The following is a 17,029-nucleotide window of genomic DNA, read 5'->3' as shown; positions in this document are numbered from 1 at the left end:
TAATTAGCACATATCCAATATTCTGTGGTTAGACTTCACCAAAAAAATAGCTTGCACAGAGGGATGTAGCCAATCTACACTGCTACTACCTACGACGTAGGTACTACTCAATCCTACAAAGTACTACAGTATAGAGGCTAATTCTGCTCCAGCGACATACATGAGTAATAATCAATATTAATATTGCTTAAAGCAACTCAACACGAACCCCCACAGAACCCAGCCAAATCAACGGTCTAGAACAAAAGTACGAATCCTATCAAAGAATCCCGACAGACACCGAACTCAACGCGACAAAACGCCGGCAGGGTCCATCAGATCAAGTCCGGGCATTCCCGCTCTCTGATATAATACCAAACCCATGTAACCCAATAACGACCGGAACCTCGAATTTACGCCCCGGGAGATGAGATCCATTTACTAATCACAAGATAATAAAAAAAGTTTCACATTTGCTTCCACTTTCACATTGTTAGAAGCAGAATACTTGTTAGTAAGGTATGTACAGCATGTGATTAATCATTCGGGGTGAAGAAATTCGCATGCAGGGTCCAGTCCAGGACATGCGTGGTGTAAATTTCATGTAAATTCTAGGCTGCTTTGACTGCAGACTGCACTGCTCAGCGCTTGAACGACCCGACCCACCGCTGGAGTTGAGGTTTGGAAGCTTAAAATTGTATGGGCTAGTGGTGTATGCGCTAGTATTCTTGCTGTTACAAACATGGCTACTATCATTTCTCGGATGTTTGAGGCCGGGTTTCTTTGTAGATTTTTGCGTGGGATACGAGGTGGATGGGATACTCATAATCAATCTATCTGCTTGACCCTTGAAGACATTCCTTGTCCTGCGTCATGGTGGATGGATGATATGGGCTAAATGAGCGCATTACAACGAGCTACAACGAGCTATCGTACTACTTTTTAAGGTAGGTACTGTCTGGTACTTATGGTTCTTCGGATACTGCCTCGTTGTATACAATTGATTGGCCTTGTACATGGTAATATGTTCCTCATAGTCTTTAAAGAATCTCGAGAAAAGACACCCAAATACCAATATCATCTACTGGTAAATCCTGTGCAGCATCAACGCCAATACGGTAATACATACATTAAAATACCACCTCCCCGATCGACACTCGCCCCAGACACCCATCCAACGGATACTACTTACATCATACATCCCCATCCCACCTAGATTCAAGGTGCTGTGTACGAGGCAGTGCAAACGATCACAATTACAAAGGCAAGTCTTTCACTGGCCGGACCCAAACCCGAACCTGAATCTGACGAATTCAATCGGGCGAGGCCGTTTCCTCCCGTCCGCGTGACTTTCGTTCTGGCCCTGTTGTACGGTTCCGGTGGCACTCCGGGTTTTGCCGATCGGGGCGTTCTCCTTACAGAGGAAGAAGGAACGAACGAATTTACGGTAAGAGTCATAGCTGATGGCGGATGAGTCGGTAATAAAAAATTTTGGTTGGAAGGGAAGTATAAGTATAAGGGCGGGGTTTGGTTAATGAGATACGTTTTTTTGCTGTCGCTCATAGCCTTTACTCGGTTCCATCACCATCCTATATCCTGTATCCAATACACACTTTACTACTACGATATCATCTTTCATATCGAATCGACATGAACTCGATCACAGCTACGGCGCCCATTCGGGCAGCCATTCCGATGTCATGTCTGCACTTTTCGGGGGGTTATTCGAGGGCTGTTGCGACGACTGGACTGCGGTGCAGCGGTTCTTTGTTGGCGACCACGCGCCAGCAGAAGACCACCAAGCGGTTCATTTCGAACACTCCACAGCCGAAAATCAAGGAATATTTCCCTCCCCCGACTGCGCCCCATGTCAAAGAGGTGGAAACGGCTTGGGTTCATCCTGTGTAAGTTATTGCGATGCGGTTATTGGGTGCCTTGCTTGCTAACGGCACCAGATACTCGGAAGAGCAGATGAATCGGATTACCGTGGCGCACCGAGACGCAAAGGACTGGGCCGACTGGGTTGCGCTTGGGAGCGTGCGGGTGCTGCGATGGGGCATGGATCTAGTGACCGGGTATCGACACCCTGCGCCAGGAAAAGAGCATGAGGCCAAGTTCCAGATGACTGAGCAGAAGTGGATGACCCGGTTTGTGTTCCTGGAGAGTGTGGCCGGCGTGCCGGGTATGGTGGGGGGCATGTTGAGACATCTGAGAAGTTTGCGGCGCATGAAGAGAGACAATGGATGGTAGGTCGATTTCCTGAGTTACTAGGCAGCGACAATGGGGCTGGCACTGACGATTCCCAGGATCGAGACACTCCTCGAAGAGGCATACAACGAGCGTATGCACTTGTTGACGTTCCTAAAGCTCGCGGAACCGGGCTGGTTCATGCGCCTGATGGTGCTCGGAGCGCAGGGAGTCTTCTTCAACGGGTTCTTCATCGCGTACCTCCTGTCGCCCCGCATTTGCCACCGATTTGTGGGGTACCTCGAAGAGGAGGCCGTGCTCACCTATACCCGCGCGATCAAGGATCTCGAACGGGGCAAGCTTCCCGCGTGGGAGACGAAGGGGGCGCCTGAGATTGCCGTCCAGTACTGGCAGATGCCGGAGGGACAGCGCAAGATGAGGGATCTGCTGCTGTACATTCGGGCTGATGAGGCCAAGCACCGCGAGGTGAACCACACTCTGGGAAACCTGAACCAGGGGGTCGACCCAAACCCGTATGCGGCGAAGTACAAGGACCCGACGAAGCCTCACCCGAGCAAGGGAATTGATCATCTGAAAGAGAAGGGATGGGAGAGGGAGGATGTGATCTGATGCGGATGACCGTTTCTCGAAGGGTCGACCCGGCTGGCCCGGTTGTTTGTGCCGATCACCTTCATTGCTTTTTGACGGCGGATTGAGCGTTGTTTCACTGATAAATCTCCCCTCCAATGTACGTACATTATGCCTGAAGCACTGTCTTGGGAACGAGTCCGAGTCCGCGCGAGTGTTTCTGTAATCGTCGCAGCGAGAGTTCCTGGATGCCGGCACCGGCAGTGGTAGAATTGCAGAAGGGTAGAAGCAGAAGTACTCCGTAGGGTCAAGCTTAAAGATGGGATCCGCGCCGAAATTTGGATGCGGGGCTTCCACCGGGGCCGCTAGGCCCAGGCCGGGCCAGTGCCAAACACTGCATTTGCAGCTGCCAAACGGTCAGGAGCATCCTTCTGCGTCATCGGGACGCACGATGATCGTTCGTGGTGTCAAATACAGTCAGTAGTCCAGGAGGGGGCTGGTAAGACTGGCGCGAGGAGGGCATCAGCGGGAAGGCTTTCTCCAGACAAACTGGTGGTCCGACCTGCCAGAGGGACATTGAGCGGTATATCTAGATAGATAGTAATAGATATACTATACGGGATGGGAGGCCGGTACTCCGTAGTCCTGATGATTATTGGGACCACGTAGGTACCCTGACCCTATTGATGCCCCTTACCTATCTCAGTCCCGCCCGATTGAAATTTTGGGGCACCCCCTCCGCCTTTGTTTGTTCGTTCTCCTAAGCTAGACTGCATGTCTAGGTATCTCTCTACATTTACTACGGAGTATTTTCCGTACCGTATCACTACCAGAATCCTGTTGATTACGCACCTCTATTCCTGTCCGACACAATATTGTTTACTGCATGTTTTGAATACGGATCGGGGGCATGGGGGGTGGGCCATGGCTCGGGAGGGATCCATGGGAGGGGATGGATATAGGGATGGCTGGGGAGAATTCCATGTTTTGATTCGAAGTATGCTGCTACCCAAGGACCCAAGCGCGAACGGCAGGGTGCCGGAGTACGACGGAGGGCTCCGGACGGTGTAAGCAGCAGCGCCACACGATGGGGAATGGCAGGGAAAGGCCGCATTGCAAAGAGAGTTTGTTTCCTTAGTGTGTTTCTGTACTGTTTTCATGTTGTTCACCTCCTGGCTGGAGGACTCCGTATGAAGTGAAGGGAACCGAAGGGCAGGGCGGAGGGGAGGGATCGGCCTGAGGCCTGAAGGGGACAGGTTGCCGCAAATCAGGCCGGCAGCTCGTCCGCCTTGGCTGCTCCTTGTCACTCACTCAACTCACGTCTACATGCCTTGCCTAAGTTGCCTGTCCTTGTCCTTGTCCTCCCCTCCCTCCCTCCCCTCTCCGGTCGGCTGCCCAATTGCTTAACATGTAGCCATTCATTCCCAATCCTCTCCTCCTCATTGCAGAGAATTCAATTAAGCAGACAGACTCTCCCTCACGCCCGATCACCAGCCAACCCACCCCCCACCCACCCAGTCAATTTGATTACGTTGGTGTGGCCGGGCTGAAACCGGATAGGGGCACGCAGCACGCAGCAAGCAGCACGCAGCACACGCATACATACTAGCTGACATAGCCCGCCGCCGTGCTGGCGCATCCTCAGCCCGTCAACCACATTCCTCAGCCCACCATCGTTCTTCGCTAAGCACCCTAGTCCATTCACCACCTCCGGCCAGCGCGGCACCTCGTGGATCGTATCTATGCGAGCCATGTTCACCGTGTCGCCCGCGGCCACTGCCACCACCCCCCCGGATTCCGGGCCCAACCCATCTGCCTCGCAGGTCTTCCGGTCTCCCCCTCCTCCTCCTCCACCCGCCCTGTCAGTCTCCGCGCCCGGCCAATCTGCTGCGCGACGAATCAAGTCCAAGTCGTCGCTTCGAAGCATCCGCAGCCTCGGGAGCTCCAGCCATCACGACGACCCCGACGACCCCGACGACTTTCTCGGACCACCACTGCCGCCTACCGCTGCCACCTCCACCACCGACAACCCGATCATCCACTCCTCCATCCTCCGTCGTTTATCCCCAGGCCTAGCAGCTCGCGTCAAGCTCCTCGACGGCAGCAGCAAAACCAACAGCCCGTCTCGCAACAGCCCAGGGACCGTGGGTCGCATCCCGGAGGAGCAGATCAAAGGGCTCGACAGTTTGCACCGGGATTTGTCCATCAAGGTCGAGAGACGAGGTCGCGCCTGGAATGCTCTCCCACGCCTTCATAGAGATAAGAAACAGCAGCCGAGTGACTCGGGCCACCTAGAGGTGCCCGACCCAGTGCTGCCGGAGGAGATACCGGAGGACTTGGACCTAGAGCCGTCATCCCCCGAGGAGGAGCTGCCCTTGAATTCGCCTCTGGATCGGGAGCCGGTCCCGTCTGCAGAGGAGTCCACCATAGAAGAGTCGGCGGAGATTACAGAAGAGTCTACACCGGAATTCACCCCCCAGGAGTCTACAGAGTCGATAGAGGAGACTATAGAAGAGTCTACGGAGCCGATACAGGAGACTACCGAGGAACCGACAGAAGATTTGACAAAGTCGATACAAGAGTTGCCAGAGGAGTCGGCACAGGAGTCGGCACAGGAGTTGGCGCAGGAGCCTACCCAGAATACAGAGGATACAGAGGAGTTTACCGAGACTGCAGAGTCCGCGCCGACGGAAATAGAACAAGACGCCCCTGCCATGTCTCTTGTTCAGCACGCCCCACCGCCGTTTATTCCCCAACCCATTGCACAGTCTCACATAACAGACCAGAGCGATTTCGAAAAGTACATACAAAGCACTAGTGACAGCGAGTCACACCCGCCGCCCCCACCCCCGAAAGACTCACCGCCCCCGCTCTCGACCACATCTTCCAACTCACAAATCTACTTCAACCCAATGGGGCTCCAACGCTCAGAGTCCATCTATTCCTTTTCACGCGCCTCCTTCAGCAACCAACTCTCCCAGCTCACCTCCATCGCCCTTCCCCAGCCATCGTCGCTCGAAGCTAGCATCGCCTCCATTGCCACCGCCCCCGCGGCTGTCCGGGCCCTGACGGGGGCCGCAGAGCAGATTCAAATATGGATTAAAAAGGCGTCGGACGTGCTGAGCGGGCTGGACGCGGAGGATGACGTGGAATGGGCGGCCGCGGGCGGACGAGAAGGGCTCGACGGAGTCGACAAGGCGATCACCCGGTTCGAGAGTCTGGTCAACGTGTACGTCAAGGCGATCGAGGATGTGCAGCTGCGCGATGATATCGGCGAGGTGAGCACCGACAGCCTGCAGGTCATCGTCGTTCAGATGGACGCGATCATCCAGTGCTGGTCACAGATCAAGAGCCGCCTCAAAGGAGTCAAGGGACAGGTCGAACTGGCGATGGAGTGGGAGGAGCTGTGGAGCAACGTTCTGGGCGATGTTGGGGCCGAAGTCGAGAGTCTCAGTCGGCTGATCTTCGAAATGGAAGAGAAGCGACACTGGACCCTGGCGGGCGAGCAGGACTCCAGCGCCTCGGGGCTCGATATCAGCGAACTGGAGACGATCGTGGAAGAGACACCGTCCAACGGGCGAATGCTGTCGACGAAACGGCTCAGCATCGATCCCATGTACGCCTCCCCGCCCACCCTGGACACACCCATTATCCAAACCCCGCAGGACGACTCGAACCACGCGAGCCTCATCGCGCTGTTCGCGCGGATACAGCCACTGCGCGCGTCCCTTGATTTCCTACCAATGCGGCTGTCCATGTTCCAGTCATGCGCCGAGCGAATCTTCCCCAGCGCTTGCGAGGAGCTGGACCAGCGTGTCAACCAGCTGGAGCGTGATTACAAGGTGCTTGAAGGGGATGCGGAGGCGTTACGGAAGGAGCTCAGCGAAGATCGTTGGATCCTGGTGTTTCGCAATGCCGGCAGCCAGGCACAGAAGATGTTCGAATCGGTGGAGCGGAGCATCGCCAAGCTGCAAGAGGCGATCGAAACGGGCGCCCACCTGCACGATCCGCCGCTGTTCACGAAGAGGGTTGAGAGCTACGAGGCCAAGAAGCAGCACTACGTCGCGGCAATTGAACGGGTGGTGTCTATTATCCACAAAGGCGTCAATGACCGACTTACCTTGAACGGGGAGACCTTGCGACTGCTGTCCGACATGACATCGAGGATCGACGCGTTGAAAGCGAGCATCCGGGTGATGGACACGTCGCTGGAGGACCTTGACTTCGTGCGATCGCACCATCTGCGCGACTCCATATCCAGCATCGTGACGATGGACAGCCCGTTGACCGGCAGCATCGTTGATACTCCGGGCAGTTCTCCAGCCTCGTCGGTCGTTATGACACCTGCCAACCCCCGCAAGGGCGCAGCCACGCCGCTGGGGACATCCAGCCGACGGGGCAGCTCTGTGAGCTCGGCGGCGCGCACGACGATGTCCAAGGTGCGCCGGTTTTCGGGCATTCCGCAGGCAGCATCGGCGATGACGGGGAAGAAGTCAGCGATCCCCAAGGCGTCGTTGACGGCGCCGTCGCCGGCCAGAATGAACGGCGCGGCGACCCCGACGCCAGCGGGGCGGAAGCCCACTCGCGTGCCTGTGCCGTCGCCGTTGGACAACCGCCCTCGCTGGACGTCCAGCACCAACACCAGCGACCTGTACAAGCCAATCCCCTCGCCCTTCCGCAAATCGTCCGCCGAGGGCCGCACGCCGCGCCCGTCCTCCACCCTCCCGTTCCGCCGCGACATGTCGGTGTCGCCTGGCCCGATGACGGCCCGGTCCATGAGCCGGGTGTCCAGCCGCCTTGCGTCGCGCAGTCCGGCGCGCAACGGATCCCCCACTCCCCGCTCTCTCCTCGACCCCCCTCCTTACAGCAAGATGCGTCGCCCGGACGGCATGTCGAACGCGCCCCGCAGCCGCCAGAGCTTCGCGGGCATGTCGTTCAGTCGCAGCGTGTCGCACGACTACGAGCGCACGGGCAGCCCGACCAAGGCCCCGCGGCCCGGCACGGCGCTGGGCCACGGCAGCAGCAACCGACGCATCAGCCTGATCCCGCTGCCCAAGACCAAAGACAAGCTCGCGGAGCGGCCGCGGTGGCGGGGCTCGTGATTTCCGCATTTCCGGGCATTTAATTTAGCATTTCCTGTTCACATAGCATTATCTTCCCTTGTATCATGCATTGCGGTCGGGAGCCAGTGGTGTCATATACCAGATTGCTTGATGCCGGTTGTTAGATTGATTCCCCACTCGCATTTGATTTAGCGGTGTACTTTATTTGCTGATTTGTTTGCTTCGGAGGTTGTTTATCCATTTACATGCATTATAATTGTTTATAGCGATGTACCGTGGTCTACCATCTCTACCAGTGACCTCTCATACCAGTAATATCTTATTTACAGTAGTGTCTCTATCCCACAGCAATCTCCGATTAATGTCATCTATACCAACTCCCTCCCAATAATCAGCGCATCCACCAACTCGGCACTATTCGCCAGCCGGGCCGCGCCAGGCACGCGTCCGATGACTTGGAAGCCCAGCTTCTCCCAGATCCGGACCGAGGCGAGGTTATTCGCAAACACGAGGTTGAAGACGGAGTACTTGTATCCCTGGATGCGTGTTAGCCCGCAGACAAATAATTGGGAAAATAGGGAGGGAGAGGGAGAGAGAGAGAGGGCGAGACGTACCAGTTTTGGGGCTACCTCCAGATAAGCGGCCCCCATGACATTCCCCACGCCGCGATTCCGCGCTGCGGGCGTCGTGAAGAAGCCCCCGTTGCAGACGTGGGAGCAACGTCCTGTTTATTCGGCTGTATTAGCTACCGGTAGATAGGTATTGTTTCGTTTACCTCAATCTTTATTTCCTTCCCTTTCCTTCCCTTCCGTTCCGTTCCCTCCCCAAGCTAACCACACCCCCCACCCAAGGAAAAAAAAAAAAAAAAAAAAAAGAAAAAGTAGGAATGGAATAAATAATCTTACCAGGATAATTCGGCTTCACATAAAACGTCCCCAAACACGCCTTCTCCCAATCGCGGCCCTCCCTCAGCCCCAGCCCCAGCCCCAGTCCCAGCCCCAGCTCATCCTTCTCCACTTCCTCCCCCTCAACCCAATCCAGCACCGCAATAACAGCAAACGTCCCAAACCAATAACTGCAATACAGGTCGAACCCCATGGCCTCCTCCATGGGGTAGGTGCATCCGTTCTGGATCTCGAGGGAGAATTGCTCGTGGAGGTAGTGCAGCAGGGAGGGGGGGAGGGAGGACGGGCCCGCGGTGATGGGGTAGAGGGTGACGCGGGTGGTGGTGTCTTTGAGGGTGGTTTTGATGGGGGGGAGGGACACTGAGGAGGTGGGGAGGGGGGAGGAGGGGGGATGGTGAGGGGGTCTTCGAGGAGGGCGGGCATGGTTCTTTCTTATTTTCTTTCTTTTTTCTTTCTTGATTTTTTTTTTTTTTTTTTTTGGTGGTGGGTGTGAAAGTGAATTATGGTGTGGAATTGAGCAGGAGAAGGAGAAGCAGAAGGGAAGAGAAGAGAAGGGAGGTCGATATAGATATAACTAGTTAGATAAATGGCCGTTAGTTGGTAGTTAAATAACTACTACTGTTTATTATTAAGAGCCAGACTATCGAGGACTCAGAAAGTGGATATCGGTGGAGAACGGCTACAGGCGATGGTCTTGTATGTCAATGGTAGGGGGCGTATCTCTCTCTAGTCCCCTCTGGGTAAATCGTGGGAGAAGAAGATAAAAGAGGATGGATTGTCTATCTATCTAGTATCCATGGCTGGGTTAGTTGGGGTACTGGGCTGATTGGTGGCTGTGGGGGTTCCCCTTCTTTTTGCATGACTGAGAATGGTTGTTCCTGAATTTGCAGGGTTAATAATATTAATGATTGGGTAGTTTGTGTATATACAATACGCTCGGGACGAGATGCCGAGGGGGGGTGGTGCCGGTCCAGGGTTCGGCTCGGTGCGAGTCCGTCTATCTATCTGTATTCAACTCATGGAGTACTTACTTCTATAGATGGCGTTGATTTTCTCCAGATCATGTATATAATCCTGGGTGGGTGTATGTATGTTCTGCTCACGCGAACTAAATACTTCTTTTTCAATCTCAATATACACCCAGATTGAATACCCAACTACTGAACCACCACCAACAGAAATCCGCAATCCCATTCAGATTCTATATACAACATAGTTATCATACACAGCAGGGGGTATCCATCCATCCTCTTCCCCTCCATTTTCTTCCCACAAATCTCCATGACCAATCAACATCACATCACGCCTTCCCCTCGCCCTCGCCGCCCTCGCCGCCCTCCCCGTCCTTATTCTGAATCGCCTGCATCAGCTCATACAGCTGGCCGACCTGCTGGTCTGTATATCATATCCGCATTAGCCCTGCCCACCATCCAGACAACTTTGCCCATGCCCTATCCAGAAAAAAAAAACAGAAAAAAGGAAGGACGAAAGAATAACCCACCACTCAACTTATCCAACTTGGCCTTATCCAATTTCTCCCCCTCCCACATATCACCCTCCAGTTTCTGCGCATATAATTGCCATTCGGTGAGGAAGCCGATCTATCACAAACCACCACCACCACCACGGTACCATATGATTAGCAAATTTATTCCTGCAGTCATACCTCCAATTCCCTTCCCTTCCCTTTTGTACACAACCAACCAACCATCCGACCCAAAAAGAAAGCAAAGCAAAGGTAAAAGAGAAAAAAAAAATAAACCGTACGATATGCAACGGATTCTCCACATTGCGATGCGCCCGAAACTCCGCCTTCACATAACCATCGCCCAGGACGCGCATCTCCGGGTCGAGTTTCTTGCGATGCACGCGGAGGAGCCGGCGGTAGAGCTGCAGCGGGGGCAGCAGGGCGAGGGTCTCGGTGAGGCTGGACTTGGAGCCGAAGGTGGAGGGGGTGGCGAGGCGACGGGCCGTGGGGGTGAGTCGGAGGAGGGACATGATGGGATTGTTAAACTGGGGGGATGAAGGTGGAAGGTGCATGCAAGCAAGCAAGCAAGAAACAAAGAGTAGCTAAGAAGTGAAGGGTGGTGGTGGTGGTGGTGATGATGATGACGATGATACTGCCGCGGTTCGCAGGCGGAGAGCCCCGATCGTGCCTATTGGGGGATTGTGATTGGTCGACGAGGGGGGGGGGTGTGTTGGTTCCGAGATTCTCCATTCCATCATTCATTCATTGGCATTTGACTCAATTCTCATTCTCATTCATACTCCAGAGTTGATTCAGTTGTCTGCGCAATTGACAGACTGACAACTGACAAAAGACGCAATGCTCCCCACACCCTGCACCTCGCACGTCTCCTTCGACACCATCTACGAGCCCTCCGAGGATTCTTACCTCTTTCTCGATACGCTCGCCTCCGCGTCCGAGTCCGCCTGGCTGCGCGCGCGATTCAGTCGCCCTGACGATACATCTGCAAACCCCTCTTCCTCCACAACTACAACTACAACTACAGCAACAGCAACAGCATCAGCATCAGCATCACCCGCCCCCCTCATCGTTGAAGCAGGCACCGGCTCCGGCGTCGTCCTGGCCTTCATCGCCGCCAACAGCAGACACATACTCGGACGCACCGACGTGCTAGCGCTTGGAACAGACGTGAACCGCAATGCGTGCGTCGCGACCCGCACGACGGTGCTGAAGGCGATTGATGAGCAGCAACCCACACCCACCAACACCACCACCACCACCCCCAAATCAATCCTAACCACCACCCTCCTAACAGACCTCACCACCCCCCTCCGCCCCAGCAGCATCGACATCCTCCTCTTCAACCCGCCCTACGTCCCCACCCCGGACCTCCCCTCCATCCCCACCTCCACCTCCGACCCAGACAACTCCAGCCTGTCGCGCAGCGAGAAGTTCGAGCACGAGTCATACCTCCTCTCGCTGACGTACGCGGGCGGGAAGGATGGGATGGAGACGACGGAGCGCCTCCTGGATGCCATTCCGGGGGTGTTGAGTGAGAGGGGCGTTGCTTATGTGTTGCTTTGTGCGCAGAATAGGCCGAGGGAGGTGGTGGAGCGGATCAGGGGGTGGGAGGTAGGAGATCAAGGGGATGGGGGTGGTGGGAGTGGGAGGTGGTGTGCGGAGGTGGTGGGGAGGAGTGGGTTGCAGGCGGGGTGGGAGAAGTTGGTTATTGTTAGGGTTTGGAGGGGGGGTCTGTTTGATTTGGGTTGGGTTTTTTTGGAACAGGGAGAGGGAGAGGGAGAACACTGGTTTAGAGGATCTGTATGGGGGGGTATGTATACAGGGCTGGTAGATACACCGGGGTGGATGGGGCATGGATGGATAGATTAATGACTGTATGATAGATAATAGACATTGTGATTTGGTATTTCTGTGTCGCTGCGGCGTATCATGTAGATAGGTGGTAGGTAGTAGGTACAACACCAGCGAATGGCCATTCTGCAGTTGCAGGATGGTAGAAGGCTCGTCTGCTCTTCTCTTCTGGTCTCATTCGTACCCCCTTTTTCTTTTTTTCCTGTCTGCTGTCTGTCTGTCGAAGATGCTGCATTTGCCGGTGGTAGTCAGTCATTGAGGACGGACGGACGGACTGGAAGAATGAGAAGAATGAATGGGTGGGTAGCTGACTGGCTGACTGGCTGACCGTCACGCGGCCAGTTCTCCATCCACAACGCATACCAATACCAGCCCAGCCCAGCCCAGCCCAGCCAGCTCGCCCATATCTCGCCCCATAATTTTCTCCGTCCAGTCATCTCATCTCCAGAAAAGCGAGACTATCCACGGCGCAGCTCTCCTCCCATCTATCCATCTTTTCCCTTCCCCTCCACTCCCCTCCCCTCCCTTTCAACCACCCACCCCAAATACATATGCACAAAAAAAACTCCGAAAAAAACCACAAACAAACCCATAAAAGCGAAACCCCCAAATCGAACGAAACCCAGAAAAAGCCCCCTCTATGACTTCGAGGCAGGCCCAGTCGAGGAGAGGCGAGAGGCGAGAGGCGAGAGAGAAAGAGAAAGAGAAGAGAAGAGAAGTTTAGAACCCCCGACCGCGGCCCCGGCCTCTCCCCCTCGGACCTCCCCGACCCCGCGGCCCACCTCTCCCCCCGCGGCCGCCGCGGTCCGCAACCTCCTTGCGCGCCTTGTTCTTCGGCTTGGGCGTGTCGTCGATCAGCAGCGTGTCGAGCGGCAGGCTGTCCGGCAGGACGAAGTAGCGGATGGTCGAGCCCCGGATGTTGATGGTGTCGAGGGGGATGGGGTCGCGGCCTTTGGTGGTCATTTTGACGGTCCGGAGGGAGGTGTTCATCTGCGGGGAGACGGAGGTGATGGTGCCGTGGAGGATTGTTCCTGTTGTTTTATTGTTGGTGTTAGGGGATGTTTTTTGAGGGAGGGAGGGAGGAGAGGGGAGGGCTGAGGGTTGGATTTGGAGGGGGGTGTAATAGTTTGGAGGAAAGAAGATAGAGGATGAGGATGAGGATAGGATGAGGATCGGAGGAGGATCGGAGATGAAGATGTGGAGGTGAAGTGGAAATAATCAGAGGCAACAACTCACCATTCTTCAACTCGACCGTGACGGTCTCGTTGGCGCATTTCATGAGGAACCTGTGGGCTGTCAGTCCGGGACGACTCCCATCCGGTGGGTGGACGCGTGAGTCGAAGGAAAACCTACCGGACGAGCTTCATCTTGGCGGATGCGAACGCTGATCAGGGGGGATTGCGTTGCGAGGTGGTGTCGGCAGGGTTCTCGCGTGGAGTTGAGTTGAGTTGATGTGATGTCGAGCGAGTGTCGCGGCTCAGAGGCTGAGCTTGCCTGACCGCCTCACGTGACTACACTTTCCCTACGAGGTATCCACGCTACACTCTGCTGCTGCTATCACATCACTATAACTAACTATCTATGCCACTACTGCTGGAGAGACTGTCCACGACGAACATCCCCCGCTCAACCACCCTTACTCTTAGTACCACCACAGCACATCTACTAAGACTACCAGCAGCACTACGACTCCTACTTTCACCAAGTATACACTGCAGTCTGTACACCAATACGTAAATTTCTACATCAACCCCCGTGGACTCACGGTCTCACTAGAGCCAGTCAGTCAGCCATGAAAAAAAAATCATCGTATCCAAACTATTTAAATCCCATAAGAACGCGCTCAATCACACACGCAGACGCTCATGGTATCGTGGAAACCCTCACAACCAACGCCCGAGATACAGCCCGTCACAGTGACATTCAATTGACAATCATAATCACAATCGCACTCATATTCATATGCATATCACATCGCATCGCATCGCATCACAAAACGCCATGCCTTGCCTTGAAGACAGCGATCTTATCATCGTAGAACAAGATCTCCCGCAGTCGGAACGATACGCGGGACTTGTTGCAATCGAGATCAGAGTCCTCGCCGTCGGACGAGCCGCGGTCATCCGAGGACAGTTCCGAGTGTGAGTCCACGGCACTGGCGCCGCCGTCGTCGTCCGACTCCTCTTCGTTCGTGTCCGATCCAGCCCATTCTTCACCGCCGGGGACGAATCCTTCGCTGTGGCTGTCGTCTGTGTCGTAGAACTCGCCCGGGTCGCCGTCCTTCGCCTCCAGGATCTCGTAGCATTTGTTCTGTACGCCGACGTAGGTAATTCCGACTTCCGGGCGGATGGTCACGATGTCGAGGATGAGCATCGCTAGTTCTTTCGGGTCGCGGTGCACCGGACGCGCGATGTGGGGGATGTGTAGCGCGCGGAGGTGAGGCATGTACGGGAGCCGTTGGATGAAGTAGTGCTGTGGATTTTAGTCAGAAAAGAGAGGTGGTAAAAGAGTAGACGTCGTGAGAGTAGATAGATAATGAGAGCGTAGACAGTGAGAGGGTATACGTAGTGAGAGAGTAGACAGCGACAGTAGAGATGGTGAGGGAGTAGACATGGTGAGAAAGACTCAAGGCAACTTACCCAATCTCGCGAGTGAAGAGCAATAGACAGCTCTCTTAGCCTTGGCATGCGTCCGCTGCTTATGAAAGTGATCATCTGTCGGGTGAACATCCACTTATACCACCTTACACTCGGCATCTCGCTCCCCCCAGGGGAGCGCTGCGTACTATCAACCAGGATCTTCTGCAGACTGAGATGGTGGTTGCGGATGGCATTCTTATAGATCGCGTCAATGTGCACAACCGAGTCGTACATGGGCGCTTCGTGCAGGAAGAGCGTCTGCAGGGTGTTCGGCGCCAGGGTGTCCTTGATGAACAGCAGCAAGTACGGCGAGACGGCATCCGTGTGGATATGCTTGAGCCGCAGCTGATACTCGGTCGAGCTGCTCTGGCTCCCGCCTCTCCTCCCGTGCTTGGAGCGCGACGTCGATGGGGAGAACTGCCGACGCAGTGCTCGCCAGAGCTTCTCGTGGCCGTCACAGCGGAGGATCGTCAGGGTCGCTAGTCGCGTCCAGTCCAGTGCGTGCAGCGCAACCGGGATGGACAGCACGACGCGCTCCAGCTCCAGCGTTTCAAGCTTCAACTGGCGATCTCCTGATACCGCGAACGTCGTTTCCGGAGACGCTTTGTGGCTCTCTCGGGGCGCTTTGGGCTCAGATGCTTGTCCGGAATGCTCCGAGATGTGCGTGTTCTGCATGTCCACAGTAATGGCATTGATGCTGTCCGTCGACAACGGCAGAGGGCTCAGTGCCTCCGCCGTGGCAGTGGCAGTGGCACCGTGCAAGCCCGGGCTGGCCGGCGCCTTAGACGCTCCTTCAGGACGGACGGGCTCCTCGGACCGACCCAGCACAGCTCCCAGCACGCCACCCGATTTAGGCCAACCGCACACGCCGCTGATCGGGGACGGCTGCTCGGCCTGCCAGTTGCCCGCGGGCTTCAGCCAGGGCGCCTGATGGGCCTTGGCGGAGATGCCAATACGGAGTTCTTTGAGGCGGTCTCGGGAGCGCTCAATAAGCACGGCCATTTCTTCGAGATACGATGGTTCGTCTATATCCAGGACACTCAAGCTCTTCAGCGGCGGGAGTATCGACAGGGAGGGGTATTCTACATGCCCGTACCGCTGCACGAGGGACGGATGGCCCGTCGCGCTGGCCACGGCCGCGTGCGTCTCCGGGAGCGTGACGGACGATGCAGTCGGCGGCCCTGCCAGCGGACGCATGGCGTTCTCCGAGTTGTCGTGCCAGCGGACCCAGACGCGCTCCAGGCGACTTTCATGTCCGGGCCGGTCCGCCAGGGACGACAGTGCTATCCACACGTCCCGCAAGACCCCCGTAGGCATGTCCCACACGAACGTCTCCAGATTCACCATCCGAGCCACCGCCAGCGCGACCAGTGTTCCCAGCATCTTGCCCGTCTCCTTGGTCACCGCGTACTCCTGGACCCAGACCAGCGGACCATTCCCGACGGAGAACTTGCGAGTGTACTGTGCGTAGTAGTTGCCGCGACGGACGCGCCGGAGCGTTTCTGCCTCCTCCCGGCCGGGCGCGAGGCAGCTGCAGCCGCAGTGCGGGCACGGGAGCGATCGTCGGGGAGGCAGCTCGTGGAACAGATCCTCCCCCATCACCAGCGTGGCCAGGCCGTAGGACAGAGCGTCGACGCCGGCGGGGTGGTCGGAGGACGACAGGGTATCGGGCCAGACGATATCAAAGCGAGAGTACATCTGCGGGATCGCCAAGCCGTGGAGCGCGGAGCAGGTCAGAGCAAGGGAGGTCAGGTCGTTCGTATGCGTCACCTGCATTGCATCCGTGTCAGCCGACCGTGTCTCAGATGGTGAAACCATTTGTCCATACCTCTTTCATGATCTCCTGCAATACATCCATGGGCAAGTCCAGCAGATTCAGAGGTTTGCCCGTTGCTTGAGACGACCTCTCAGGCTCACTCTGAGTTATTCCCAAATCCACATGATGAGTATCGATGGGTGTAGCCGGGGACACGTCGGTCTTGATCTCCTGGTCGGACCGCTTCTCAGCCCGCTCCTCCGACCCAGCAGAGGTGGTGCTGGCACTGGACAAGAACTGGTCGTCATCGTCCGACAGATCGACATCGGAGCTGACTCTGGACCCGAGATACAAGCTGCTGGAGCCGGCCATGGGGGTGTTTTGGTTGGAGTCGGAGATGGCGTGATAGCTCATGGTGAGGGAGGGGCTGGATTCAGAGTGAAAGCCAGCCACTCAGACAGCCAGGGGGGGTGGGCAAGAATGGCGTGTTTCGTGGGGATGGGGTGGATGGTGGATGGGAGCTGGTCGGGAGGAGGATAGCACGGAGCAGACGGATCGGATCCGGGGTAAAC

At 55.9% G+C, this 17,029-nt stretch overlaps 8 protein-coding genes across 8 annotated transcripts; 3 read left to right on the top strand and 5 right to left on the bottom strand.

Annotated features, from left to right (window-relative positions):
- Positions 1 to 832: 832 nt before the first annotated feature.
- Positions 833 to 1,502, bottom strand: BO70DRAFT_365258 (uncharacterized protein). The gene has a single exon (XM_025544022.1). It carries the CDS (start codon positions 1,435 to 1,437, stop codon positions 1,198 to 1,200), a length of 240 nt encoding a protein of 79 aa, XP_025396054.1. The 5' UTR covers positions 1,438 to 1,502; the 3' UTR covers positions 833 to 1,197.
- A 127-nt stretch (positions 1,503 to 1,629) lies between these two features.
- Positions 1,630 to 2,796, top strand: BO70DRAFT_373717 (alternative oxidase; the record flags this gene model as incomplete). Its single annotated transcript, XM_025544929.1, has 3 exons — positions 1,630 to 1,883; positions 1,935 to 2,225; positions 2,286 to 2,796. 3 exons carry the CDS (start codon positions 1,630 to 1,632, stop codon positions 2,794 to 2,796), a joined length of 1,056 nt encoding a protein of 351 aa, XP_025396053.1.
- A 1,700-nt stretch (positions 2,797 to 4,496) lies between these two features.
- On the top strand, positions 4,497 to 8,045 carry BO70DRAFT_343168 (KAR9 family protein; the record flags this gene model as incomplete). The annotated part of the gene is made up of 2 exons (XM_025541407.1): positions 4,497 to 5,063; positions 5,235 to 8,045. The coding sequence occupies 2 exons, from the start codon at positions 4,497 to 4,499 to the stop codon at positions 7,854 to 7,856; spliced, it is 3,189 nt and encodes a 1,062-aa protein (XP_025396052.1). The 3' UTR covers positions 7,857 to 8,045.
- A 140-nt stretch (positions 8,046 to 8,185) lies between these two features.
- Positions 8,186 to 9,101, bottom strand: BO70DRAFT_298933 (GNAT family N-acetyltransferase; the record flags this gene model as incomplete). The annotated part of the gene is made up of 3 exons (XM_025539624.1): positions 8,186 to 8,353; positions 8,432 to 8,541; positions 8,723 to 9,101. Coding segments are annotated over 3 exons (657 nt in total), but the record flags the coding sequence as incomplete, so codon positions are not given.
- Positions 9,102 to 10,049: 948 nt separating this feature from the next.
- On the bottom strand, positions 10,050 to 10,690 carry BO70DRAFT_260758 (succinate dehydrogenase assembly factor 3; the record flags this gene model as incomplete). The annotated part of the gene is made up of 3 exons (XM_025538910.1): positions 10,050 to 10,117; positions 10,224 to 10,323; positions 10,490 to 10,690. Coding segments are annotated over 3 exons (369 nt in total), but the record flags the coding sequence as incomplete, so codon positions are not given.
- A 276-nt stretch (positions 10,691 to 10,966) lies between these two features.
- BO70DRAFT_382148 (S-adenosylmethionine-dependent methyltransferase) lies at positions 10,967 to 12,075 on the top strand (the record flags this gene model as incomplete). Its single annotated transcript, XM_025545517.1, has 2 exons — positions 10,967 to 11,822; positions 12,043 to 12,075. Exons 1-2 carry the CDS (start codon positions 11,049 to 11,051, stop codon positions 12,073 to 12,075), a joined length of 807 nt encoding a protein of 268 aa, XP_025396049.1. The 5' UTR covers positions 10,967 to 11,048.
- A 504-nt stretch (positions 12,076 to 12,579) lies between these two features.
- On the bottom strand, positions 12,580 to 13,522 carry BO70DRAFT_125302 (mRNA splicing protein SMD1). The gene is made up of 4 exons (XM_025537985.1): positions 13,416 to 13,522; positions 13,299 to 13,348; positions 12,873 to 13,093; positions 12,580 to 12,808 (listed from the first exon to the last, which is right to left on the bottom strand). The coding sequence occupies exons 1-4, from the start codon at positions 13,427 to 13,429 to the stop codon at positions 12,701 to 12,703; spliced, it is 393 nt and encodes a 130-aa protein (XP_025396048.1). The 5' UTR covers positions 13,430 to 13,522; the 3' UTR covers positions 12,580 to 12,700.
- Positions 13,523 to 13,788: 266 nt separating this feature from the next.
- Positions 13,789 to 16,600, bottom strand: BO70DRAFT_365251 (uncharacterized protein). Its single transcript, XM_025544021.1, has 2 exons — positions 14,702 to 16,600; positions 13,789 to 14,534 (listed from the first exon to the last, which is right to left on the bottom strand). The coding sequence occupies exons 1-2, from the start codon at positions 16,517 to 16,519 to the stop codon at positions 14,052 to 14,054; spliced, it is 2,301 nt and encodes a 766-aa protein (XP_025396047.1). The 5' UTR covers positions 16,520 to 16,600; the 3' UTR covers positions 13,789 to 14,051.
- Positions 16,601 to 17,029: the final 429 nt, after the last annotated feature.

Source organism: Aspergillus heteromorphus (assembly GCF_003184545.1).
Source record: "Aspergillus heteromorphus CBS 117.55 chromosome Unknown BO70scaffold_29, whole genome shotgun sequence".
Lineage (NCBI taxonomy): Eukaryota > Fungi > Ascomycota > Eurotiomycetes > Eurotiales > Aspergillaceae > Aspergillus > Aspergillus heteromorphus.
This window is presented reverse-complemented; position numbering and strand designations above follow the sequence as displayed.

Coding starts and splice junctions, on each gene's coding strand:
- BO70DRAFT_365251 (XM_025544021.1), bottom strand. CDS start 16,519: ATGGTTTCACCATCTGAGACACGGTCGGCTGACACGGATGCAATGCAG. Junction 14,535..14,701: donor CTCTTCACTCGCGAGATTGG/GTAAGTTGCCTT, acceptor TAAAATCCACAG/CACTACTTCATCCAACGGCT.
- BO70DRAFT_125302 (XM_025537985.1), bottom strand. Junction 13,094..13,298: donor CACGGTCGAGTTGAAGAATG/GTGAGTTGTTGC, acceptor ATAAAACAACAG/GAACAATCCTCCACGGCACC. Junction 12,809..12,872: donor ACAAGGCGCGCAAGGAGGTT/GCGGACCGCGGC, acceptor CGAGGGGGAGAG/GCCGGGGCCGCGGTCGGGGG.
- BO70DRAFT_365258 (XM_025544022.1), bottom strand. CDS start 1,437: ATGACTCTTACCGTAAATTCGTTCGTTCCTTCTTCCTCTGTAAGGAGA.